The sequence below is a fragment of the Haemaphysalis longicornis genome, unplaced genomic scaffold, assembly GCF_048455015.1.
Source record: "Haemaphysalis longicornis isolate Haplotype H1 unplaced genomic scaffold, Haemaphysalis longicornis Haplotype H1 scaffold_1, whole genome shotgun sequence".
NCBI lineage: Eukaryota > Metazoa > Arthropoda > Arachnida > Ixodida > Ixodidae > Haemaphysalis > Haemaphysalis longicornis.
In genome coordinates this window covers 460,493,079-460,521,020 of record NW_027526203.1, presented here as the reverse complement: position 1 = coordinate 460,521,020, position 27,942 = coordinate 460,493,079, and the positions used below count along the sequence as shown (strand labels likewise).

Genomic DNA, 27,942 nt, shown 5'->3' with positions numbered 1-27,942 from the left:
GACACCAAAAACTAGTAAACAGCGACCAAGCATGTTTTTAGCTCGAATGAAGGGCTTCTATGCACTAGGCCAGGCAGCTGCTTGTTCTTGCAAGGTGTGTTGTGCTTCTCGTGCCAGCATCTTCCATGCACCATCTCAATTACCTGTCTGGTGTAACTTAAAGCTTTAAATTGTGTGCCCTCTAATGCTAACAGTGACATGATTTCTGCTACTGTATAAAAAGTCAAGGACCTAGAGGCTGTTGAAGATGTCCTTAAGGCCCGACTGAAAACGAGATGCCGCTCTGAAAGTCCACCCCAAGGAACCACTCACAAGTCATCCTGGCACGGCTGGATTTTAACATCACAACAAATGACCCAGGCGCAAGGACAAGGAAGCAGACGATGACCCCAATGACGGGGGCACACAGTCCAGCCCCTCTGACGTCGCTACACCACCTGGTGAACAGACTGATATTTAGTTTCGTTTTCAAATAAGCGCTTCAGCTCTGACCTTTTTTTTTTTTTATGGGTAAGAAGAGTGAAATAAAAATAAAAATGACCGAAAAAAGCTGTTTGTTTGCTAGCCCCCTGGTCAAATGCAGCACAAAAGTACTTCACAGGTGCCCTAGTAAGCATTCTTTGTGGAGATTTCTTTTAAAACCGACTGAGTAATGCTAGCATGCACAAAGTTTTTCTCAAACACCTTTATTTCTGCAAGATTTCAACTTACGTTCTCTGGCAGAAACTAATTTGACTCCTTGACCAAAATAAGGGACACAACAGGGCAGCTTGCTGGGTGAGTTGGTGGTACAGTTAAACCTGGATATAACGAAGCTGACAAAAATTAGCAATTTTTCGTTACGTGCAGGTTTAGAGTTCAGGCTCGCGTGAACGAAGCAGAAACGAAACCAAAATGCTAGATATCAGTGACGATGAACTCGCCCTCCAAGGATTTATTTCACAGTGAAAAATGGCGTGATTTGCACATGCTGCTTTCCCACAAGCTCAGTCACTACACAGCACTCCAAAGAAGCAACGTCACTTACCCCTGCGTTCACAAACGCAACTTAAGCATCACTTTCTCCTTTTGACACTTTTCGGAGCCTTAATGCGTTTCAAGGCCCAAACTTATGCTGAAAGGGCACTTTTTCATGAACTTGGTGCTCTTTTCCGCACTCAAAATTGGTGAGAGGGTGCTAGCTGGGATACTGCACCGGGAGGCTGTGTTCTCCTTTCTCGCCAGCGGAGATGGCACTTAAAATTGCGAGCTTGTCTTGGCAAGACAAAACTTTTTGTCTTCTGGCAGCAGAACTCGCCACCAATTAACCGACTCCACAGATAGCAGTGGCATGGCCGTGGCAGTGGAGACAAGTGACTACATGCTGACAGGCAGGCCTAGCATCTAACCAACACCACACTTACACGTGGAAACGCACGGCAGTTCATGGTGCGGACGAAATTCGCTAAATTAGCGTACTTCTGCAGCCAATTTTTCAGAATAAGCGCAAAAATAATAGCTTATCAGCGCAGAGAATTTGTTGCATCAAGGTTAACCATACTGCACCGGGAGGTTGTGTTCTCCTTTCTCGCCAGCGGAGATGGCACTTAAAATTGCGAGCTTGTCTTGGCAAGACAAAACTTTTTGTCTTCTGGCAGCAGAACTCGCCACCAATTAACCGACTCCACAGATAGCAGTGGCATGGCCGTGGCAGTGGAGACAAGTGACTACATGCTGACAGGCAGGCCTAGCATCTAACCAACACCACACTTACACGTGGAAACGCACGGCAGTTCATGGTGCGGACGAAATTCGCTAAATTAGCGTACTTCTGCAGCCAATTTTTCAGAATAAGCGCAAAAATAATAGCTTATCAGCGCAGAGAATTTGTTGCATCAAGGTTAACCATCGCAATGCCTTCGTTACATAGAGGTCACAAACATAAGGGCTTCAGTGGAGGTGGCAATGGGAAATTGAAAAACTTCGTTAAATCCAGGAATTCGTTACACAGAGGTTCGTTACATCCAGGTTTAACTGTAGTTGACATCTGAAGACAAGGCACAAAAGGTCAGGGCAGATAGCAGGCGGGCAACCACAGAGCACTATAACAGTAGCTGCCCTCCTGCCAGTGCTCGTCCTTCACGCTGTGTCTCCAAATGTCTCATCTCAGATCTTGCAAGCTGTCACTGAGGCAATGAGACAATAAACAAGAGACTAGCACTTTCACTGCCTTTCGGTGTCCTGCCCTGCAGCCTGCCCCACAAGCCTGCTACATTTCCTGCCAATGACTTACACTGGCATCGAGGGGCCAACATGTAGCACTGCTGAGGCAAGCTGCAACTCTGCCAAGGCATGCCCCACAGGTCACAGCAGTTCACCAGCGATAAATGTGAACAATGCAATACGTGGCAGAAAATGTTGAGCACACTAAAAAGCATGCGTATGCACACAAAATAAGGCCAGAAACCCAACGTGCCAACATAAATGAGAAAGGGGCTTCTTTTCACAATTTTTCCTCTGATGTAAATATAGCGGGTAACAGTCAGCCAGCTTTGTCTGAAACGTATGCAGCACTCTGTTTCAGATGGCCCCTTCCCAATGCACTTGGTGAAGGAATGGACATCTCTCAGGTGGGGCCCCTCGGTGTTTTTGCTAAGCGGTATTCACACAGCTGCGGCGACACCAAGTGCTCGGGTGAGCTGCAGCCACCGCATCACACTTCTTTCAGGCAGGCGTCCCGTGAGAGCGAAGGAGCTAGGGCTCCACGATGCACACGTCAAGCATGCAGAACACAGACCTGCAAGAGGAGAATTGAAAGCCCTGAGACGAAAGCATTTGGCAAGTGGGGGAAGAAACTAGGTAAACGGGCCTAGCTGGTTGCTGCTTATTCAAGCACGAAACATTACAGCCCATCCAATGCTGTTGCCGTCCTATCGCTTCACTGTGGAATGGCCCATGAAGTGTCGCATTTGTTGCTGCATTGTGCAAGAAGTGGAAACTTCAGATGCAGTTAAGTTCTCCACTGATAACAAATACCTAAGAAACCTCCAAAATGTGGCTGCAGGGGTATGCCCTGGGTGTGAACGCAACAAATTAATCTGCAACAAAAAGATGCGACTATTACATTTAAACTGACGGACACCCAATCACAATTGACACAGATGGACGAGTTGATCCACCAGCTCACCTTATTCACTACATTGCTAGAATGAAAGAACTCTCGACTACATAGTTGGCATACCAGGCAAGTAGGAGAAGCAGGCCCATTGATATTTTTCCACTTTGCTTACAACTCTAAGGTTGAGTACGCAGCAGTAATTGGACAACTCCAATTATTAGCTACAACTTGCAGAATTAGTTATGCTCACACAACAATGCTAGCACAGCACCACTGTACAACATGCTTTTGTTTCATTGGTATTTTTTTTTTAAGTAGTACAACTCGGGCACTGTAATCTGGTGGCATAGGCAAGTCAGGTGGGGAGGGTGGTTGGGAGGCACATGACACCCCTTGACAGGGTGTCATGACAGGGCTGAGAAAATTAACATCAGAAAGGAAAATTTCTACGATAATTCCCAGGGCAGTGCTTTGCTTTTTGAGGCTAGAGCAGGTTGCCTGCGAACTAAGAGTTTTGTGGGGAAGTATTCACAAAATGATGGGGTATGTGTGGTCTCCGGAAAAGAAACAGAAACTATGCGGCACATAGTGTTAGAATGTGAGGGTATCCATCCAAATCTACATGAAGGGAATATTGGGCTTCCAGAAGCCCTAGGATTTAAGGGTATCAGAGAGGAAGTTAACTTCAAGGCTGTCGAGGGGACGAAAAGAAGATTAGAATGCTGGTGGACGAAGAGCAGAGAGGGGAATATTGCCTAGGACAGTTACCACCTGTAACGGGGAAAAGAAAGTATTTCGGGCCTAATAATCTTTAGTGCCTGCCTTAAGCAGTGCTAGTATTAAACCAAGAGTGTAAAACATGGTTATATTAGTCCTTTTTGGTAAGATGACATGTCATCACCCCGCTTCAAAGGGGAAACCAATAGCAATCATCATCATCAAACCTTGAAATGCTCGAAATTTTATCAGTATAAATGTTATACTAGAGGGAGAAGAGCTGAGCAACACCCCAGAAAAGTCGATCGTATTAATCCTTCCCCCCTCCCAAATTATTTTGGTTAGCTAATGTTCTAATGTGCCATGATAAGCTATGGCAAAGTGTCTTTCTCTCTTAGCTACCCAAACTATGTCCCCAACAACTGTAAAGTACTTAATTTCTACAAGAATCCAATTTCTTACACATTTTGCAAATCAATATCAATTTGAAAAAAAAAAAGCAGTACCTTAAAAATTCTGACAAAATTGTTGGCTCAAAAGAATATTTACGCTGGTACAGCACTTGATGCCTTCATAATTCTTAAATGAATCAACAGTGTGCATATAAGGGCTTTCACATAATCACCATGTAGACTTTTGCTTTGCACAGTCCTTCAAAGCCCTCTCTGACCCCTTAAGAAAGCTGGAAACGGAATATTACGATGACGGGATGCAGATAGGAACAATCGGTCTAAACTTTTCCTTGGCCCTTCAATTTCGTAAAATATTTTCAAATCTGAACTTTCCATTTTGTGCTCAAAATTTTGAGCTTACAAACACACAAAGTCTGTCGACCGTGAGCTTCTTTGATTTTATACCTACTAGATCTCCGCGAGTTACCCACAGGCCGCCAGAGGAAAAAGTCAACACTTCGTTTTTTTTTTTTGGGTAAGTCTACACCGCTTATGGAGCGGTGCCCGATTTTCTCCAGGGGGGAGTGTCGTAAATCGAAGAGCCCCAAGGCAGCAGAAGGGGTGGCAGCAGGGCTTACCTGCAGGTGGGGCAGAAGCAGCGGCTGCCCAGCCACGTCTCGGGGCGTGCCTGGTCCTGGCGGCTGGCGAACCAGCGGCCCATGCAGTCCAGACACCACATGGGCCGGCACAGGCAGCCCTGGCACTGCCCCACCAGGGCCTCGTCGCAGAGCTTCTGCAGCTTCACGTTGGCCGTCGTCTGCATGCACCCAATGCACGGCTCCAGCTCCTGCACCACCCACAGGGGCACCTTGATCACTTCCACAACTTCACAGGGACGCATGCGACGGTGTTGGCACTGCTTGAACCCCTACTGTCAACTGCGACTGCTGTCAAAATAATAGCACACTGTGGGAATTCTCGCCTTGTTTGCAAACATATTTTTTGAACTGCTGCCTACCTCTTCACTGAGAGATACAATGATGCATGTAACAGAGCTTTAATGGAACAACCTTCAAGGGAACAAAAAAAAAATGCAATTAATACACAAAAGGATTCCAAGCAGGGGATTTTTGAAAAGTTGGTTTAACTCAGATGTTCATTCAAATAAAAAGCTCATTCATGTGATAACTTACTGTAGAAAGCGTGGACATCAAGTCTGAATGGGGTTCTGGAACGCTACAAGCACAATTAGGTACTCGAAGTGCAAGTTAGTATCCACTACTAGGACACTTTTTCCGCTTTGCTTTTGTGGAGAACCCCCTTTGCCTTTCCGCTTGCACACGCACGACGCATGCCTTTTCTTCACGAACTACACCACACGGAGCCAACACGCCGGTGGGGTCCTAGGACTCTCTCACTTCCTTCAATGGAGCCACCTCCTCATCCAGAAGCATTCTCTCCCACTCCATTTAACACTTTCCTCATAAGCGAAAGCACCCTAAGTGAAACAACAACAGGCAAAACCAACCTGAAACGGGCGAAACAACCCCAATAAAAAAAAACAACACACCTATGCTTACCGTAGCTAGCCTTCACTCGGTTAGCTATGGGACATTGAAAACCAACCTTCAGGGGGCAAAAAAACCACAAATTAAAAAAAAAATTCTGAACCAAAGTCCACCTAACAGGAATAAAACCACTCCATTCACAAAGGTATTGAACAAAGGCAGTCGAAACCAACATACAAGGAACCAAACTGCTAAAACATAAATAACAAGAGCTAACCTGACCTAAATGAAACAAACCAACAGCAAAAATTTCATTCATAATGCACAAAGGTGTCAGAAATGCACAACAGACATGATAAAAAAAATCTATCTAAAGTAAAACTTGACCAAAAAAAAAAAAAAGAAGAACGGCACCAATGGGATTTGAACCAGGTTTTGCAAGATTGCCACCCAGAAACAGAACCTCTACATCACACGACCAGCCTTCCAAGTTTGCTTAAACGGAGAGTAAAAAACTTGTGGATATAGGTATGTTCAAATGTGCCCCTAGATGGCACAAAATGTCACTGGCCCCTACGGGATGCGGAATGCAAATGCTCAGTTGGGTCAACAAAGATGCACTTCAGTATACGTACCTGTCCTTGTTTGCACAATCACTTCATAATTACTTGTACTTCTCGGCTAATAAAGCCTCTTGTTCGTCTCAGCCCTTTGAAGCCTGTCTTCAGCCTGTCTGCGAGCTGAATTAGTCCCTGCATCCACGCAACGTTGTGAACTCGGTGGATTTTGGGGGATGCTGTTGCCTACCGAAGCTAGCTGGCTGGGGTTTTAGTGCTCTGAAGCAACGCCCTTAATGCCCACATAAGCACCCAGCATGTGTAGAGACCCTCCATTAATTCCACACTTTCTAATAAGAATTATACAGGGTGTCCCAGCTATCATGCACCAAGTTTTAAAAAAAGAGTAAAGGCGTAACTCGAAGAAAACCTAGTGCATAATGTTTGCAGTACTGTGAAGAAGCGGAGAGTAATTTTTTCGTTAATGAGACTTAATTAACTAATTGTAATTAATTATCTAACTCGAGAAATACTGTCCTAATCACTAAAGTGTCAATGAGGCACTTGTAGGTAACCACGAGGGGCATCTAACTGCGGTATTTTCAGCGATGAACTAATTGCGTACACATTTATTCTGACTGATAAAGGAAACCCGCGAAATATGAAAAATACCACGTGACGGCGCCTCCGCGCGCACCGTGAAGCAACGCCCTCAAACAGGCTGCCTCTGAGTTAGCCAGAATGAAATAGACAAAAGAAAGAAAGAAGAAATCGCGACCGAGTTTGTTCCTTATCTGCACACGCGTCCCGCGAATCTTGCTGCTGCTGCTCCTTCCATGCATGCTATTATCAAGGTGATGCGCTGTCTCTTCGGGCGGGTAACACGCGAAGCAGTTGCTTTCAATCAGCTTTGTTTGGGGACGCTGCTTTACAATGTGCGCGTAAGCGTCGTCACGTGGTATTTTTCATATTTCGCGGGTTTCCTTTTTCAGTCAGAATAAATGAGTACGCAATTAGTTCGTCGCTGAAAATAGCGCAGTTAGATGCCCCTCGTGGTTACCTACAAGTGCCTCATTGACACTTTAGTGATTAGGACAGTATTTCTCGAGTTAGATAATTAATAACAATTAGTTAATTAAGTCTCATTAACGAAAAAATTACTCTCCGCTTCTTGACAGTACTGCAAACATTATGCACTAGGTTTTCTTCGAGTTACGCGATTTCTCTTTTTTTAAATCTTGGTGCATGATAGCTGGGACACCCTGTATATGGGCTGACTATTTTCTCATATCCAAATTCTAACAGAGAGCAAGAGGATTTGTCAGCACAACTCCCACAGTTGAAAGGAGGAGAGTAAGATGACCCCAAAAATTTACTGAGAGCAAATAGAATTCCTTCACATGTGCACAGTTGTTTTTGTGGCAAAATAGGAGTCACAGCAGGATTATACAGGTGCAACCCTCAAAACCTTTCCCACATAACACACCTAAAGTTTCACTGACTCGTCAATCAGCAATGAACAATGTTTTTTTTTTTTTACATTTTGCTTGCAATGCCACTTGTAAAATGTTCAAAACTGCACTACACAAACTTGCTTGATCCCCAACCTTAACTTAAAGCTAATAAGCACGTGGTGTATGTCTGACTTGGACGATCCTCCACATACAGCTGCCGCGTCCATGGCACTACGGTGGGAGGCCGTCTTGCCTGTATTCGCCTCAACTGTGTTTGCATATTTCTGCAGTTGAATCAGATCAGACAATGTGCAGTCAAATGTTACTAAAAAGAATGCCAGCTGTAACACACACACACACACACACATGCACTACAATGGTTCCTTATCAGTCCACATATCTCTGATTCTGTTCTCCCGTAAATTTATTCTCAATGCAATGTAATTAAAGGGACACTGAAGTGAATTTGTCAAGCTCCCGTTTTTGCTTGCACTGTGTAGACTGGCTCAAATTAACACACTATTCATCGTTTATCCGGTTGACAAATCGGTAATTATTTTACAAAGCGCGAAAGAAGAAAAACTACCATGCGCGGTTTGCGGCGGCCGCACCAACTAAAGGCTGTGACGTCAGGAGGGGGGGGCACCGTGATTGGACGATGCCCAAGGATAGCAATCAAACAAGTTTCGGTTTCGGTTTCGGTTCTGTAAAACAACATGCTTGACATCCGATGGCGTTGTTGGATGGCCATTCTCGATATCTCAGTAATCACCGTACCGCGCTTCTGCCATGTTGTCGGCTGTCAAATGTCTAACATAAACCTCCCAGGGCGGCTTGGAATCGTAGAAATCACTAGACGAGGCCTACGCAGTGGATGAACGCCCTCCGCGTCACCGCAGACTCTCAAATGCCATGCGCTTTTCCCGCATATTCGGAGCTTGCCTCACTCATGTCTGTTCGTAAAAAGCTAGTTCGCACCAGGCCAAGGGTGTGCTGATTGAGGCCTGGGCCCACTGCCCGCAAGCAGTCGGTGCTTGTGGCAACAGCACGCCAACGAGAACTCGCTAGCGCGTCATTGCCAGTATGCGCGCGTTCTGCGATCTCGCTCGTGGAGCAGTGAACGTTACGGCCCAAAAAGGGTGAACTCAGTCCAGAAAACATCAGCCGCATACGAAAAAATCAACTTAAAAAAAAAAAAAAAAAAAACATGTACTCTCGGGGATTCGAACCTGCGACTTTCAAAACAGTAATCCCAGCGCCTCAAACCACTAGGCCACGAGCCAGCACTGACTCGGTTGGATATATAAGGTCTATAATGTATAACCAGTTTACACTTTTATTTATTTTAAGCATTTCAAGTACTTTATGTGACTATTTGTTGTATAGCGCTCCTGCAGTAAGCGTCCCCCAAACTTCCACAATATCTCACGTCTAGCAATTGCATTTCTTTGACGGAAAAGCGTTCACAGATGGGCGGTCGTGCTGCTGACCGCTGTGCTTGTTTACCCAGCGCAAAAAATGCTTCCTGCTCCCTAGTTTTGCGCTGTACGGTAAAAGTTTCAGTTGATTTTATTTTCTTAGTACCTATATTGACTTCTCTAACTCTTCTCCCGCCTTCAATTGGCCTTAGATTTTCCTACTAGCGTAAAGTCAGCGAAGCGTCGCATGTGCACTTGTGCAGCGGTTGCGTGGAGCGACCCGGACACTGAGTTTGACACAGTGTACAAACTAACAAAGTAAAGAAAGGCACATTCTTTCATTCACAAAGGTGTTGTGGCTTAGTTTAAATTGAGCGAGCGAATAGCGACGACCCGTCGGCGGCCGGCGGACGAAACGCTGGGCCGACTGACTCGATCGGTAGGTCGGCTGGTCGGCGAACCGTGCAGTAGCGCAGCCATTTTCCAGCTCATCTCCTGCTGACGTCACACGAAAACGCCACAGAAAATGGGCGAGCATAAAGAGAGGAGGACAGCATTTTCGAATTGATTTTTCTACTAAATAAATTCGCGTAAACGCGGCCAGGGTGGTCGAAACAAGGCCTACAGACTCCGAACTACAATTTGCGCTAGTAATCCCGCAATGTTTACAAATCACTTCAGTGTCCCTTTAAGGCAGATGCTTTGTTCTACCTGAAACACAATGAAAAAAATATATATATCACATTTGATTAAATATTTTGCTAACATTACCTCCCTCCGCTCTACACAAAAAAAAAGCTGAAAAAAGGGGGATGCATTGATTAAAGGGCCACTGAAGGCAGCCAGCAAGTTGGTTTCAAATGGAAGTCTGACCTTCCCATAGCCATTTTAAAGTTGATTGGGTGCCTTATTTGTTAATCAAACAACACACTTTCCTTCCTCATTTGATTGATTGATTGATTGTGGGGTTTAACGCGCCGACGCAACGCAGGCGATGAGGCGCGCCGTAGTGGAGGGCTCCGGATTAATTTTGACCACCTGGGGATCTTTATCGTGCGCCGAAATCTCGTACACACGGGCGTTTTTGCTTTTCGCCTCCATCAGAAAAGCGGCCGCCGCGGCCGGGAATCGAACCCGCGACCTCGTGCTCAGCAGCGCAACGCCTTAGCCACTGAGCCACCGCGGCGGGTCCTTCCTCATTTCCCTTACAGCAATTCCATGATGCAAACACAGGCTGCTGCAGCCGCTGTTTGTGTCACCATACAAGGGAGGCAGTGGTGATGTATAGCCGTATAGAAGCAACCGAATATACAACGCCACCACGTACCACGCGGCTTTATCAGTTTAATTCCAAAGGAGCCGTGCTTTCCCAAACACCCGCGTCCTCTACTGCTACGGACCACTAAGCAAAATGCTTCTTCATGGGACCCATGATCAGTATTGATGCTTTGTTGAAGAAAAGCATTTGCCCTTTTTAGTCTGTGTGAATGTTGGCGTCAAACCAGCTGCTTGTGCACGGCCCCCACACGCCGCCTCGCATAGCAGCATCGGTGCCAGCATAAGTGGGTAGTGCCATGCAGCGGCAGCTAAGGAAGACGTTGCGTACACCAGGCGTTCCGCACATATCCTGATTTTAGGCAAAATAAGCATTCCCAGGTTTTTTTTTTTTTTTTAATGCAGCAAAAGCACGCAGAGGGTCATAATAAAAGTAGGAATGCACACTACTACAGCAAGGGTCACACAATTATCTGGTCGCGAATTGTACCAGGTATTACACAGAAACTAAAACTAGCCTGTTGGGGTTTGGCATTGCCGCGTGACCTATTGGCTCGGCTCCCATCATATTGTTTCTAGCTTTCTTTTTGTTTTTCGACATTAAAACATGACACTAAGAGAACTTCCTGTTAAGCACTAGTGTAAGTTGCACAATATAGCCAGTGGTGGCGACACCTGCAATCATGTTTTCGCCATTTTCTACCTTATTTTAGACAAAGCTAAGCATACGTGTGGTAAATTTGTGTTCTCGGTGAGCTAATCTAATGATCTAAAGCAACTTGTATTTTGCCTTCAGTGTCCCTTTACAACCTCTCTCTCCCCTTTTTTCTTCCCTGGAATGAAAACTTGTACGCCCACTGTCGCATGAATGCCATAACCACAGCACACTGCAACACAAGAGACCCACCCGATTGGAGTAACTGTGACAGAAACAATGTGTACTGCACTACAAGTTCTTTCCACATCGGAACTTACTCAAAACCAGGAAAAGTGGTTTTTGTATGAGACCTCCTTGCTTCTACACATGAAAAATCTACCTTACACCCTTACGAGCAAGCACGCACTACCAACGTTCAACGGTAACAAAGCTGAAGGAAATCAGGTACATAACAGCCGTTCCCCGGGCAGAAAGTGCAAGTGGGTTGTTTAGGAGATGGCTGTCTTCTTAACCCTTTGTGGTCCGTTGTCGGGCATGGGGGACGCCTGTTCCCGACAACGCAACACGGCTGTAGCGGTCCGTTGTCGGGCTATGCCCGACATGGGTGTTCAAGGTTAAATTTCGCGGTTTTCCTCACTGTGATGCACCCGCATCCTTTGTATACATGATGTGCCATCTCTTGAGGGATAAGTGAAGTTTTTTTGTTGAAGTTTTCTCCTTTTTGCACTAGGGTGCAGCACAATGTTCAACACGGTCTTTCTAGATTCTAGAGCGTTTTCATGTGGGCGCTGTTTGCCAAGAAGCATGGCCACTTTCTCATCGCCTGCATTCTACGAGGGTGCACTTAGCGAAAGCAATGATGACTTCAGTGAGGACGTGCCTCCATCAGTTAGTTAGAAGTGAGTGACGAAGGCCACGATGGTAGTGGAGACAGCACTGCGCGGATCATTACTCTGTGAGCTACGCATTTTGTCGAAAAACAATGAAAAGTTTTTGTTCTGGCATCTAGAGGTTTTCATTGTCCATAGTTATATTTAGAAGTGCACACAACTGCACACATGACGAAAAAAAGCAGGGAAACCTACAGTACCGCCAAAACCTCATTTAACAGCTGGTGGGTGATCTGAGGGCTCGAGCCGAAAATCGGGGACCATCTGCAAGTATGGAGAGCGAGTGAAGGCTATATGGGATAAGCCATTTCATCTACAAGCTCCCAGGTCGAAGCAACGAGGGCTGTGCAGTTTGCAGCGACAGAAAAACAAAAGGAGGCAGGAGGAAAACTATGTTGTTCTGCAAAACCAGCAGAAAAAACTGTGGCTTGCATCCACGAGAATGCTTCAGGCAGTTTCACATGCTGCTCAAATATTGGTAAAGGAGTTGCAAGAATAATGCAAAAGAAAAAATAAGTATACGATGAGTTTTTCTTGCACAGTTCACGGTTTTCTTCGTGGCGCTAGAAACTGGCAAAATAGTGTGGACCGAAACGGCCGGAAATCGGGTAGAAGGTTCGGACTGCAGAGGGTGCACGCCTTGAAAAAGGCGTGCATAACAATGGGCTGCATTTTTCTGCACTAGCACAAAAAATAAATAAAAAATAATAATAAAATAAGACAGACAATACTACAGTAACACCTCGTCACAAGAGACACTCAAGGGAACCAAAAAACGTGTCTCTTGTAACCAAGGTCTCTTGTAAGCAATGTTTCTAACATGGGGGACACAGGAAAGCCAACCAAACCGCCTTCATTCAGGTGTCTCTTTGTAACCAAGTGTCTCTTCTAACCAAGTGTCTCTTGTAAGCAGGTTTTACTGTACCGCAGGCTATGTCTTTCTTTTTCTAATTGCACCAGCTGTTCCTGACATGCTTCCTCTCCTTTGTGCCCGCACGAAGGAGGGGCTGCAAGTGACAAACAATGTATGTCGCTCTCAAATGCAAAGTACTACGAGCTTGGGCAGTCAGCACAAATCCCAAAAGCAAGGTGTGACACAGGTTCAGTGCCGATTACTCAAAATGTACCAAGGTGTAGTAGGACCTGCCTTTTGTCGCAGTTTGGTGCTGCAATCGCATCACTGCCACAGTTATCAGCAAGCATGGAAACCATGGGCCATGCAATTTCACAGCTGAATTGCTGTACTATGTTTTGGTACATTAAACAGCAACATCAGATTTCCGGTTCCTGCCAGCAGCATTTAGCGACACGTAGTCCGAGTACTGCCTGCTGGTTTTTTGTCTGCGCCCCCCAAGTACCAAGTATGTCGTAAGAAATTGTGGCACAACATATGGTAAATTTAGGAAACAAATAACGTGAAATCTGTCCTAAATGTGGATTCATCTTCAATGAAAACATCGTTCCCCACCAAGCAGAAATGCAGTGAAGTAATAACTACCTGACCTGGCTAATAAATCAATGTTGTGGCTTTATTTTAATAAAGCAATACGATGTTGTGTTCATTGTAAGTTGTTTAAGCAAGCATCATAACAGTTATCAACAAAAAATTGCAGATGCATTGTTCAGATGCATTGTACAAGCTTTTTGACAAGCTCCGCAAATCTGTTTCACAATATGTGCAGCATCACGAACCATAGAGCAAAATATATGCCGCAGCAGTGATCCCATCCATTGAGTGTTAGCAGTTCTTTGAGCAGAATAAAAAATCAAGAGCTTGAAACAAAGTTGGGGAAAGAATAACTCACCATGCCTGCTGGAAGCTTGTACTTAGAATTTTGCTCAACGTGGGTTTTGAAGGCGTCAGTAAACCTGTCGCTCAGGCTCCGGTGGATCACAATGTTGCGCACATTATCCAATGGGGCTTGGAGCTTTACCCGCAGGTCATTGTACTCCATTGAGTTCACCCTGAAACCAGCCGTCGCAAATACAAGAGACATGCCATTAGGAATGCCCTCCACTACTAGACTGCTCATTTCCAATGCTCATTCTGGAAGCGTTTTACACAAAGAAGTTCGACATTTCCTTACAGGGTTTCCATTTCGAACAATTCAACACATCAAGCCTTCTTTTAAAGAGGCCATGAAGAAAAAATGCAAGCCTGCTTCGTTCCGATAACAATGATACCAAGTTTATCGCAAACTTCAAACAAATAATGAATATTTGTTTTAAGTGAAACAAAATGTTTAATGAACAAAAAATGAATTAACCCTTGGAGTGTCAAATTTTTTTGCCAAATGCGACTCCCGAGGGCCAATTTTTTGTATTGCTGATTTGAATTCTTCGGACGAATGTATTTCGAGAAAAAATTGTCGTAATTTTTTTAGGGCGACCATTAAGTACCAAAAAATGGTTTGTGTTGCTACATACACGTGGTTTATTCGTAACACGAGAAAAATTCTAAAGAAGTTTCGCGGGTGCAAGAAAGAGAAGTGCAAGAAGCACATCAGTTTTGCGGACAAAAAAAAAAATGGAAACGCCCGGAAAACGAAACCGAAACTAGCCACTGCGCGCCCGCATGCGGCCGGATGCACAAGCGATGGCCAGCACACCGCTTTAGAAAAGCATAAAGAAAATAAAAGAAGAGTCATCCGCACAAGAAAGAAATTTCACGTATTTCCACAGTGTGGCAGCACATGCCAAGCGAGGGAAATGATCGAAAAAGGCGCGCTTTCTTAAACATACAAGCGATGACGTACATTTACATCATTGACCATTTTGAAGGTGTTTGCAGAAGATGTACATGTACGTCACTGACCCTGAGAGGGTTAAGGAAAACAGGCGAAGCAGTGGCGACACCCCAGGCACTTTCCGGCAGCTTTTTTATGACGTCACAGAATCTTGCTTGTGCGATTGGCGGCCACCGACCAAAGCCACCGCCAAGAAACATGACTGGGAGATTGGAGTGAGGCCTCTAGTTCCGTTTTATTGTATCACTTGCATGCTAACCTGTAGTTAACACACTGATAACGATATTTTAGCACAGGCCCATATTACATCACTGTAGTGCAAAATTCAAAAATTTTTTAAATTTTTCTTGCTTTTGTTCAGTTAGCACTTTCGTGACCGCACCTATTCATATCAATAGTATATTATCGATGAATACAAATTCAAATTTTGGCGCTCTAGCGCTTCTGGACAGCTAACGCCATCAAAAGGGTAAAGGAGGAAGTATTTCATCAATTTTGCTTTCGAGTTTCTTTTCTCTGCTGCAGGTGGGATTTTTAGATGTCCTTTGCTGGCGGGGAGATGAGCTCTCATGGTAATGGTTATGCCATTGACGCCGTTTGCCGATGCTTCACGCGAACGGTGAATTTTGACGAATTCCAATGAATGTGAGCTGGAATGTGCGGATGGTGCTAGCAGCACAGACACGGAAGACGACCTCAGTCCGTCGGACTTTAGTACAGACAGCAAAATTGCGTCAAACCGCCCCGGAACATCAACAGGTATCCGCCGGCAAGTTTCGCTTCCTCCTCCGGCCATTTTATCGCGGGCGCGTGTTGATGTAAACAGATCCGGCCTGTTCTAAAAGTCACAGCTCTTATCTGCAGGGTGTTGGCTTCGTTCGGGCGAGACCACTTGGCACCGGCTGCACAAAGAGTCGAGTTGTCTCCGCGGAGACGGCCCAAAATTGACCTTGGCATAGCGCTCCAGAGTAGCGCGCGGTATTTCGTCAGCCATCGATTTTGTCGTCAGCATCCGGAAGTTCCGGAGCTTTCAAGAAGCTTGCACTTGATCAGTTTGCTTTCAGACTCGAGCTCATTGAACAGCTGCTGGGCTGTGACGAGCAACATCTCGTGGGCCCCACCGTCCCTCCAGTTGTGTCCCCTAAAACTGCGCCTCAGGATCCACAGCACCAATCACAATAAACCGAAAAATACCGAAACTGCAAACTGTGCTACGGAGAAAGGACGGTTGAGCAGAAAACAAACGTTGTCTATGAAACATGCACAGCCAACCTCTGTTTCACCGCGTCAAGAAACTGCTTCGCGTGGTGGCATGATAGGCACTAGTATTTATATTTTTGTATGCATGTCAATAACTTTTGTACTTACAGAGCTCATATTTGCAGTTATTATTCTATAATGGCCTTATGTTCAAGTTGTATATTTCAAATTTTTTTTGTGTACCCTGTGCAAAGAAGCATTGATGTTTTCATCATTTTTTTTTTCTTCTTGTTACTTTTTGTTTTGTTGTAATCATTTTTTGATAGAATTAGTAATAAACCTGTTGTTTGAAATTGTTACTGTTGGAAAAACCTATCCTTCCTCTATCATTTCATATCTTACACTTTAGCATCAATCAATTCTGTGGCAAGAAAAAAATATTTCCAGGACTACCCAAAAACAATCGATTTTTCCACGGTCACGAAAGTGTTAAAGAAGTTTATTTTGTGGCTGAATTGGCCCTGGGCGAGTTAACACAGGCTAGCTCAAAGCTAGCTCTTTCAAAGTGGCCAAAGTAGTGTTTTGTCTTCATGGCCCCATTAAAGATTGGGCTGGTACGCACACCTTTCCACATGAAAAGTTGGTAACAGCTAACGCTCACCAGCTTAATGCAAGGCAGTTTGAAGTGCACTCTGTTCAAAGTGCCAGCAGGCTGTCCACAGCTCACTTATCTTGAAAACAGTTTTACAGTTCACGAATGCTGATGATGAGCTCACTTCATTCTACTGTGGCCAATATGACATACTTTGTGGACAGCAAAAACACTATTCATCTGGCCAGGCAAACAGTTCATGACAAGTCATTTCTTTTTATTTTGTAACTTGTGTAGTATGTGCGAACACTAAACAGGCTTACAATAAATTTGCCCGACAAACTTGGACCACATGCTGGCACAGGTGGTCCAGTGATAATTCCTAACACGAAAGTATTATTATTTGCTTGGTTTCAACACTCAAGAAGCCCTGCCAGTAACATTAGAACCAAATTGCAGTTCATTCCAACTGATACGCAAAAATCAGCAAAATTATTTTGTATCATAAAGACATAGAATGAAGGAAGTAACAACATGGACAGTTCACACTATTAATGGGGGTCGAATCAGAGTCTAACGGTGTACGACACTTCCAAACCTGAAAATACACATAAAATGATAAAGTGAGAAATAAAATAAAGCTCAGATCTACAAAAAAGTCAGGAAATTCTTTACCAGCAGAAGATATTAACGTTTGTTTACCTCACATCTGGGAAGTGCCCTAATTCAAACACTATTTTCCAGACACATGCAGCAGTAAGGCTAAGGAATGGCGGTGTCCACTCAAGCCTCCTACCCTTGCCAAAAGTTTACAGCACAGAACCACAAGGACGAACTGGAAGAATGGAAGATGAGCACTGATCATCCTTGTTGTTCTGCGCTATAAACTTTTGCCATGTACAACTCATTCTTCAATCCTACACTTGTGCCTCGCCAAGTGTTCAACTGAAAAGAATCAGGCCTGAAACTAAGCTTAGACTTCGTCTCTTTTAATCAATGTCCAGCCTCTGTGTGTCAATCAGAGAGACCAGTGTGCTCTTTACAATTTTCGTATCCTCAAGAGCCACCTTTGTGTAAGCCTTTCGTGGCTTATCGTAAAAACCCTGCCTTTATGTACCATCACATCCCACCAAAAATCTCCATCGTAATTTACCTATGCTTTTGGCTCATAAAACTCATTGGGTATTCATGACATCGTGTAAAATTTTGTATAGTGCAGCTGTTTGGTGAATACCGATTACTGCTATAAGATGTCGCGCAATAATGCAGACAATAAAAATGTGATATTGTAGGCTAGGCTGATTCATTACATTTACTTGCAAGCCCCTTCTGCAAAGCCCCCCCTCCTGTCTATTGTGGGGGTGTGAGAGACAGAGCAGCGATTACAAGAGCCTAGAGGACAGCATCGTCCAGAAATTCACAAGAAGCACAACAAACAGTGCTGGCACCACAAATAATCGTCTGTGATCTACAATGTTCTGGATGTCAATCGACGGTTCCAGAAACACTCGCGCCGAAAGATAAAAAATTTCACCATCTTCCCGTAGGGGAACCATGAGTAGTATCCGAAGCAGCCATGGGGTCAACTGAAGTTCCCGTTAGTTTTCAGTTCGATTGCGGTGTTGCGGGAGGAGAATGAGGGTAGCGGAGCGCGCGCGCGCCATTTATACCGCGGAGCTACAGTGGCGCCCCCAGCGGAGTATGCAGCGGTTACCGTCGCGTCTGTAACCCTAAGCTGCTTCGCATTATCACGCGCGGAGCCGCAGGTGTTGCATTCGTTGCGCAATCCCGGAGAGGAGGGGAGCTTCGGAGAGGAAAGGAGGAATGCCGGAGTGGAGGGGGAGGAGGATGCGCATGCGCAGTGTGGGTGTGGACGCCGCACAACGGCGGAGGGAACAGGCGCTACCATAAGCTGCTCCGCATCTAAAAATTCTTTTGCAGTGCGCAGCCAGAAGTGGCGAAGACCGGAGATGCCGAGCGGAATGCGTTCCGCTCCCCGCTAGCAGACGACGCTCGCTTTCCTAGCGCAACTCGCAACCGCAGCGCCGCGGTGGCGAGAGTCGCGGCCGGCCGCCTTCTCTCCACGGCCGCGGCGGGGAGATACGGAACTGAAACTAAAGCGTGGCAAACTGTTCGCATGGCGACGCAGTGAAACATCCCCCTCGCGAGGGGCACGATCAAATGCAGAGCATTTCCGGGGGCGCACGACGTTAAGTAGTTTGCGTTACGTTAATGTTGTTGCACTTGTGGCAACTGCTGACGAGAGAGCGCTCGTCAGCAGTAAAATTGGCAGCCTCGGCGCACGTTGAGTCCGAGAGAGGGGAGAGAGTGTCCTTGAAACGTGCCTGGGCGCGCTATCGAATGTTGATCGCGCCGATAGCGAAACGTCTGAGCCGGGCATGTCGAGGCGAGCGATCCGGACAACTACGGACGCCAAGAACGGGTGACATCGCGAGTTAAAGAAATGCTCTGCATTTAAAATTGACACAATCTTGGTTTATATGACAGGCACACACTTCTGCCAGGTGCACATTGAAAGAGGTCGACGTGCACCATGACAATCATGACACAGTAGAATCCCAGCAATTTTAGACAACCTCAGCAAAAAGAAAACTTGGGCCAGTTGGTTAGGATTCATGCCTAAACAGTACAGATGACGAGACAAAAAAGAGGAAACACTACACGGAATGAGCACTGCCGTGTAGTCCTTCCTCTTTGTCTTGCCATCTGTGCTGTTAAGATATGGTATAGACCACCTCCTGGAGTGTACATGCACAGCCATCACCAACCTCAGGTCATGTGGCCACAATGGCCAATCCCAGAGTTTTCAGGCCCATCGGCCAAAATTTCTGAAAAGTACAATTGACTAAAATGTATACGGTGCGATCATAACATGGAACTTACGTCAAATGCCACAGTGTCAGTTTTTTCTCTTTGTGCCAGCAGAGTTATGGCTCTCCATCAACTGGGCCAACAGCCCTTTTGCTTTCTGGCGCACTAAGAGTTTTCCAGCCAAACTAGAAACATCCATTTATGCAGATAACACTTGGAACTGGTTTGCTTAAATGTCGGATAACCCACCTGATGGTAAAGGAGGGGATGCCTGGCCTCCGGCTTTTCACCAGGATGTCCAGGTACTGGATGCCCATGCCACTGACGTGGGACACCGAGTGCTCGGCACTGCTCACCAGTTCCAGCACTGCATCTGTCTGCTGGATCAGATGCAGATTGTACGGGGTCGCCTTGATGATCCACGAGTTGGTGACCACCGTGCGCGTCAGCGAGCCAGCCCCGCTGATGAACTTGTCCACCTGGTCAAGGAAAAGAACATTCTTCTTCTCCAAAACATTCTTCTCCTGTGTTCAAGTCTTTGTTGCGCTGGAAACATGCCTCTGTTATCCCAGTACCAACTTGCCCAACTTTCTGCTCTAATTAACATCGAAAAAGGGGCACGTGGCTCTGTGTGCTGAGGCTACAACTGGGGCTATGTGTGGGAAAAAAAGAACGAATAAACCCACGAGGCACAGAGAAAGCTAAGCAGTTACTGTCTAGCAACTATGCATGTCCGTAATAGGTAGGAAGCTTTTGTTACAGGTGGCATAAGGATTTCATTTGAAATAACTAGCCTCTGGTAATTCAATTAAACTTTATTGCAGCCACAAAAGATGTTTTTTTATATCGAAAAAAGGTACGGAATAAAGAAAACTTCCAAATTTCATGCTACACAACATCAGCAGTGACGTGATAGGGGGGATACATGGTTGTTAAATGGATGTTAGTGTTTAAGTGGTATGGCCAAACGGAACTAGAGACGCACTCCTTCAATCCCACAGTCATGTTTCTTGGTGGTGGCTCTGGTTGGGGGCCGCTAAAAGCCAACTGCCCTCAAAATTTCGCCCCCTTAAAAACCTTCTTTCCGTACAGTCTGCCTAAGTAGACAGCCAGATACAACATAGACAGCTGAAATACACGTATGAACGGTGCAAATTACCATAAAAAATCTGTGATTTCGAAACCAAAATTGAGAAGAGCGCAGCAATTAGGCCAGGCTGAAGTGACGTTGCAGCCGGTGAGCGAGTGGCCGGCCGGCCAGAGAAAATCTGCGCGCAACCGCTCGCACCCACAGCAGCCCCAGGAGGAACGCACTCAGCGGAGCTCGACCAGATTCTCCTGGCTGGCCAGAGGACCAAGCACCTGACCGGCCACAATGTCACTTCCACTCCATGGCAGTTTATGTAAACGGCAGTTTATGTAAACTGCCAGCAGGTGCAGCGTCGTCTGCGACAGGGCTATTTTAAACGTTTCTAACTAACTATGCATTTCACGGGGCTACCAGTCATGTATTAGTTGGTTTGGTGGTATGTACTGTACGTTCTAAGTAAATTTGACCGAGGTGATACCTGAGTGTGAGAGCTGGGTTTGTCGTATGGAACCAGCAAGATAGTGGCTGGTGAGTTGCCACTGCTTCATTTGTTTTCCTTATCAATGGCAAAAGAAAAATATTGCACATGGGGAAAATGCCTAAATTATACAAAACTGTGGGTTGCACAAAAAAAAAGTTTTCAGAAGTTATACAATGAATATAAATACGTTTACTCAGAAAAACAGGAAGAAGATACAATGCAAACAAATGCACCCCCTCCAAAAAAAAAAAAAAAAAAGTCAAACTAAACGACCAACATAATCGTCCAGGAAATATACAATGCATGTATATACATACACAAAAATACTATAAAAAAAGTGATTACAAAAAACAAAAGTAGCTTCCAGCTGCCGATCGAAATGCGCATGCATTGATGATGGTGGGGATTGAGGTGAGCCGATGGTTTTTAAAATTTTTGTGAAGCAAGTAAGTTTATTAATCAGTCCATAAAAGCCTCTATTATGGCCTATGATTAACTTCTTGGTAGGTGACGTTTTTAGTGGTATTGAGAGGGATACATGCTTGGTAATTCCAGGAAGTACTGTTACACTTAGATGTGCCTCTAGGGCGTCCGGTGAGCAAAAGGATCAGGTGTGTTATCACCTCTGGTGGGGCACATTATTGCTTAAAGGCACATGCCATGCCTGCAATTACAACAAATATAGCTACCAAATGCACCAAACTATGTGTTAAATGGAGCTAAAAAGGAGCCATAAAGCACACACAGATTTCAATCACCAGACAGGGCCACAAATTAGCCAATTTGGCACAAAGCAGCCACCAACAGCAACCCTGAGCTGACACAGAATCCCTGTCACCACAAAAAGCTGGCAAGAGAAGGAATGGGTTTGAATAAACATTTGAACATCAAACCCAATCTACATGGCTTTTACAGACTATGAAAAAGCATTTGGTTCTGTAGACATTGCCACATTACTGCAAGACCAGGGAATCAAAGAGACTATTGAATGACATATACAAGGGATGTGCCGGCAGGATAATTCTCCATAAGAACAGCAAAAAGTTCCTCACCAAGTAGGGAGTAAGACAAGGAGACACCACCTCGCCAAAATTGTTTACAGAATTGCTGGAAGGGTATTCCAGGAGCTTAACTGGGAGGATTATGGATAAATGGGGAATATTTGAACTATTTGAGATTTGCGGACAACATAGTCTCGTTCAGCAAGTCTGGTCAGCAAGTCTGGAGAACACCTGCAAAAAATGCTTCAGGAACTAAATTCAGAAAGCAGGGCCGTGGCGATACAAATAAATGCAAATAAATCTAAAGTAATGATGAATAAACATGCTGAAAGCACCCTCTTCAGTACCCTCTTCAGCCCCCTTTACGGCATAGGCAAAGCTTAGGGAACGAAGCTCAGCACAGGGAACGAAACGCTAGGACAAGTAGACAAATATAACCCTTTTGGACAGGTTATCAGCTCTGATCGCAAGCATAAGGAAATCTGGAGCAGAACAGGTAGGTAGGTATGGGCAGGGGCGCACTCAACAAGTACTGTGTGGCCTACCTATACGGCTAAAAAGAATGGTATACAACCAATGCGTATTGCCGGTGATGACACAGGGGGCAGAAACTTGTCACCTTACTAAAAATCTGAAAAGAAAATTCAGGTGAGCCCAACGAGGTATGAAACAAACGATGGTACGAATAATGCTTGGTAGCAGTAACCTTCATGGAGTAACACTTTAGGATTATTGCCCGCCGCGGTGGCTCAGTGGCTAAGGCGCTGCGCTGCTGAGCACGAGGACACGGGTTCGATTACCGGCCGCGGCAGCCGCTTTTCTGGTGAGGCGAAAAGCAAAAACGCCCGTGTGTGTGAGATTTCGGCGCATGTTAAAGATCCCCAGGGGGTCAAAATTAATCCAGAGCCCTCCACTACGGCATGCCTCATCGCATGCGTTGCGTTGGCGCGTTAAACCCTCCCAATCAACCACTTAGAGATTATAAATGAGCATCTTGGATCAAGGAACAAACTGGGGTGAGAGATATCACATATCAAATTAAGAAAAAGGAATGAACTTGCACTGGCCGTGTAATGAAGCAAAATGACAACCGGTGGACCACCAGCATAGCACAGTGGCTACCAAAAGAGGGTACCAGAAGTAGAGGAAGACCATGGAGGGACGAATAAGGAAAATTCTCAGATATGCTGATGATGACGCATTCCATCTCAACATTCTAACGTTTTATATTCCAAAATATTTTAGAGCTTGTTAACACTGCACACTGCTGAAACATTATTTAGGTAATTAGACAGTTCCCAAATTAATGAATAGTGGTACGAACGTGGATGAACATGCCTGCAATGATCACTGCACTTACCTAAACATTGTAGTGGAATGCAAGGAGGCATGCACAAGCGAGGGGGAAAAGGTTTCACCCAAGTTGTCCTTGCTGCACAGATGTCATGCCCATATAAAACGTTTGAACAAACTACAAGCACAGGCCTCACCTTTTCCAAAGCAATAGAAGAAATGTGCTGGCTCATTTGGACACTGTTCAATGAAATCCCCCCCCACAAATAATCATACCACCACAAGTTGCATTTGGACACCTTAGTTGTACCTTCTTAATGTGCTGAAGAGTTTTTAACCCCCGGCAAGGATAAACAAGGAGAGGCACAACATGCACACTGAACTGAAAATATGTTCAGCTTAAACATGCACGTTTCTTTTTGTTCCCGTAAAAACCTGCACTGCCCTTCTTTCCTGACGAATGATGAAAGGCCCGGTTAATAGCCCACCTGGCAGAACTCGGCGTCAATGCGCATGGCGATGAGGCGCCAGGGGCTGCCGTAGTGTAGTAGCCGCTGCGTCACGGGGTGCCGGCTCCAGTCGGCCATGGACCAGCTGAAGGCCACCACAATGCCTGCCGTGAACACCAGGCAGGACACGGCCAGGCCCACCTGCCACAGCAGCTTGGACTGCCATAGGGCCACCAGGCTGTCATCCTCAATCAGGTTGGTGAACCCAAAGAAGTAGCCTGGTAGGGAATGCAACAGGGGCTCACGCCAGACTGCCCGTGGGGCAACCCTTGCAACCCACAACCAGCGCATTTTCTGGCTGAACAACCGGCCTCTGGATTAGCCCAACTGCAGAGTAACCATTCTCATGAAATACTTTTGACAGCAGCCTGCACCGCCTGTAGGGTAGCCCCAACGATGAAAGGGTACACAGCAGAATCACGGCCCCTTTTGCCACTACGGGTGCTGCAAAAGTTATGAGACACCTGACACGATACAAGCACTTTTTTTTTTAGAGAAATTAACAAAGTGAAAAAATTTTGAAGCAAAAGCTCAGATTAACGTATTATTTCCTTATGTTACCAAATTATAGGCTTTGCACAGTGAAACACAGACAAAAGGTTTTTGCTAGGCAGAAAGACAGAACGCATGAAGTCACATCCCTACAGATGACAGGACTACAAAAAAAAATGGTTGATGTGCCTTTTTCCAGGATGCACCTTTCACACTCAGAAGCCCTATGCGAGTACAGGGCCCTAATTCAGCCTCCTTTTTGTGTGTTCTTTGGGACTGCCGTTTTCAACAGTGAACATTGTACACACACACACATATACCAACACTGACTTGAGCACATAATATTTGCGAATGCTCAAATAAACGTTTGAATTGGCATTTTAACACTTTCAGGGTTAGATATTTCTGGGGGTAACACATCCCCAATATCAGGTTCTTTCAAGCACTTTTTAATGGAGTGAGAAAGGTGAGGCACGTCCGTGACATGGCTGGATGGAAACATGAAAACGCACCACTATGTCAGTAATACTGAAAGGGTGAAAGCGACACTAAAGTCTGAAAGATTTTTTGTTTCAACCACAATATCAAACTATTCAAAGCTGTTTCGGCTTTTGTTCAATGGGGAACAATGCTTTGCTTAAAAATATGTACATAAGCTGCCATTCCCTCTCGTTTCCCTTCCAATTTTCTGATACAGAAGATCACTACACACATCATGAAGAGGGACCGCCTACAAAGCCATTCACAGCGTTTCCAGCAAGGGAGGTGCTGCCCCCCCCCCCCCCCCCCTCCTCGGGAGAAGTGGTAGAAACTACTCGCGCGATTTCCCACCACAACGGTTGATGGCTGGACACAAACACACACCAGCAGTGTAAAGAGGCAAAGCTCGACAGCTCATGCGTTAGCCTTCTGACGGTACTTACGGCTATGCAAAACGGACCAAAACCAAAACAAACAAATCTTACTGGCAGTTCTAGTAGAGCAACCTACTAACAATATTTAAGTAAACAAAAAAGATCACGATCTAAAAGGACAGCAACACAAGATGACAGCACAACTAACGACTGACTGGTTTTAACAGAACATACTCCACAGATATACATTATTTGGGAAAAACACCACATATATATGTAATTACATGCAATAAATCAGAGTATTTAATTGTGCTGTCATCTTTTTTGTTCACGTTTTCATCGAAGTTTAAGCACCTTTCCACTTCTGCATTGCAGCACCAACCATATCCTAATAATGTTTAAAAGCTAAAGTTTATGCCTTTTCGAACACGTGCTCAGCAGGAGTTCTCACATAACTTTATTTTACATTTTCATTCGCCTGTTTTGATGTTTGCTTCACGAAACTGCTTAAACAAACTCAATTTCGGCATTCTCTGCATTATTAAGCCGACTGCTGCTGCCACAAGTGGTGTATCTGAATTCACGGCATTAAAATCTTATGGCAGAGTTCAACTTGTTCCCACACTTTAATGTCCCTTGAATCACTGCAGCTATGCCCGACCTTGTAGGCATCTGTACTGGATGGTTCCAGATTAATTTAGACCACCAGGTAGTAGATTCTCCGCGGCACCAGACATGTTGAGACACTTCTGTCAGATGAATCTACCTCACGCGATTGGCCTTGCAACGCAGTTCCATTTTGTGCATAATGAGCAGCGAGCGCGGTCTAGAACTTTGCAGATTTATGACCCAAGTTTGATGTCAGGCTCACGGGAACACCTTGATTTTATATAATTGCCCCCTGAGGGCCTTTGCACTGAAATGTCCAACACAAAGGCATTTTTGTTTTTTACCTGCCATAAAATCGGTCTACAGGTTTGGGACTTGACCAGTGACGTCATACTCAGCTGCAGACTATGTTACAGAAGCCGATAGAGTTGCCAACAGATAAAGATAATGAAATTCAATTGTCTCGGCATATTCGTTACTTATACCTAATAGTACAATCTGAGCCACAACGCCACCTTGCAAGAAGATGATGTCATTCAAAAATAGCAGTTGAAAACATTGCAAGAGCTTTGCGTGGCTCAAGCACATTACGCTCTCTGATACAACATGATCCTTTCAAATTGTATATGTATATTAAAAAAAAGTTGAATAGTTGAAAGCTCATAACAACTTGTAGATTTTAGTATTGAGCTGGAGTTTAGTTTGTCGATCTTCTTTTCAAGGGGGGGGGGGGGGGGGGGTCGAAACTGTCACCTGCTTAATTTTTACAACGGCATGATTTTTAAAATGTTGAGATGTCAAAAATTTTGCTTAACTAAGTAGCCGACCTTAGAATTAATTATTACCCATGAGGTGCCGCAGACGTTGAATATGGAGGTTGGTTTTCGTTTCAGACCCAATTCGCCAGAAGCATCGTGGTGACAGTTCAGTTGAACTTCAAACGGAAAATTATAATAACTGTATGGGCACCGATCTGGTTTGTCTGACGCTTTCCAGTCATTGTTTATAACTTCTACTTGCGAAAGCCAGGCGCATCTGTCAATCAAAACGGATGCACCTGGCCACGGCGCCAAAACATGGTGCTGTGCATTTTTCAAACTGCGGCTACTTTTTGCTACATGATTCATCCTCTACATGCAACCTGCTCGCGTCGATATCCAGTCGGCTACACGCACGAAAATGATCTCACACCATGCACGCCTCACAGCACGCGCCCCACCTGCGCGTACGAGTTAACGCACCAGCAAAGCGCTCTTGCGCTAAAGGACACGTCACGTAACTAAATGACACTGAAATATCAGGCACAGCTATACGAAGAGATAAGAAACGTGCACACAAGTACGCTTTTCACCAAAAGGGGATAATGACCCAAGAGAGAGCTGCGGAACTTAGCGTGAGGTATAAGAACACGACGTTACCCAGTGGTAGAAAAGTATGAACGATGACAGTCAACAGCGTCCTTTGAATATGATGCTCCACAAACTTGACGTCCTCTTTGTCGATGAACCTCCCTAAGAGATGTGTGAGCGTCAAACCGGCTGTCACAAATTCTGTTGGTGGCGTAAGGATGTAAACACATATCATAGCATACACCGCAGTAAACCACACGGCCTCCGTCGCCATGTTTATTTACAGAAGGCCGGCACCGGAACGAATCCAAGCCACAAAAAGTTGTCGACGTTATCATCTTTGTTCCAAAATGAGGCAGCAATCAATTTTTTTTTAGTAAAACCACATAAAACGTTCAGCGTTTCCAGTCGTAATGTTTACGGTCGGTTGTAGCAAAAAACTGAATTTTTGTTTTACGTTTCGCCGCGCGTGCACGTTCCCCGAGCATTTTTGCTGTACAGTTGTACGTATGCACATCATCTTGTCCTTTTGTCGTCCACTTTCGCTTCGCCGTAGTTATGCCCAGCACAATTCAAGATGAAATTCCAGCACCATGCAACTTTTGTTGCCCTTTTGAACCACTTTTGCTATCGTAATTTGTTTTCATTTCTTCGTCTTTTGGCGCACTACCAGCACTACTTCGACAGGCACTCGATGATACTTCACGCCACAGTTTTCCTAGAACCAGAGTCGCCTGCAGCTGGCGTGCACCTGTTCTACTCACGTGCCGTTACGTTCACTTATCATGCGATATGCCGTCAGTGACTCAGCGATGCACGCACTAGGCTAAATCTTGTGTTATGGCTGGCAATGTGCTGAGGCGCAGAAGTAATGCACTCAACTGCTATATATGACCTCGCGATCGGTTCCCATACAAACTCAATTGT

General features: G+C 45.2%; 1 protein-coding gene across 1 annotated transcript; it reads right to left on the bottom strand.

The window, feature by feature from the left end:
- Positions 1-666: 666 nt before the first annotated feature.
- Positions 667-27,313, bottom strand: LOC144156139 (E3 ubiquitin-protein ligase TM129). The gene is made up of 6 exons (XM_077687969.1): positions 27,085-27,313; positions 23,691-23,929; positions 19,587-19,816; positions 13,772-13,931; positions 4,845-5,053; positions 667-2,776 (listed from the first exon to the last, which is right to left on the bottom strand). Exons 1-6 carry the CDS (start codon positions 27,287-27,289, stop codon positions 2,734-2,736), a joined length of 1,086 nt encoding a protein of 361 aa, XP_077544095.1. The 5' UTR covers positions 27,290-27,313; the 3' UTR covers positions 667-2,733.
- Between the last annotated feature and the right edge of the window lie 629 nt (positions 27,314-27,942).

Bases quoted from the DNA above. Each gene is read 5' to 3' on its own strand.
- LOC144156139 (XM_077687969.1), bottom strand. From the start codon at position 27,289: ATGGCGACGGAGGCCGTGTGGTTTACTGCGGTGTATGCTATGATATGT. The intron at 19,817-23,690 runs GTGGGCTATTAA...TTCCTTGACCAG, and splicing joins TTGACGCCGAGTTCTGCCAG to GTGGACAAGTTCATCAGCGG. The intron at 13,932-19,586 runs GTGGGTTATCCG...GGCTGGTTTCAG, and splicing joins ATCCCCTCCTTTACCATCAG to GGTGAACTCAATGGAGTACA.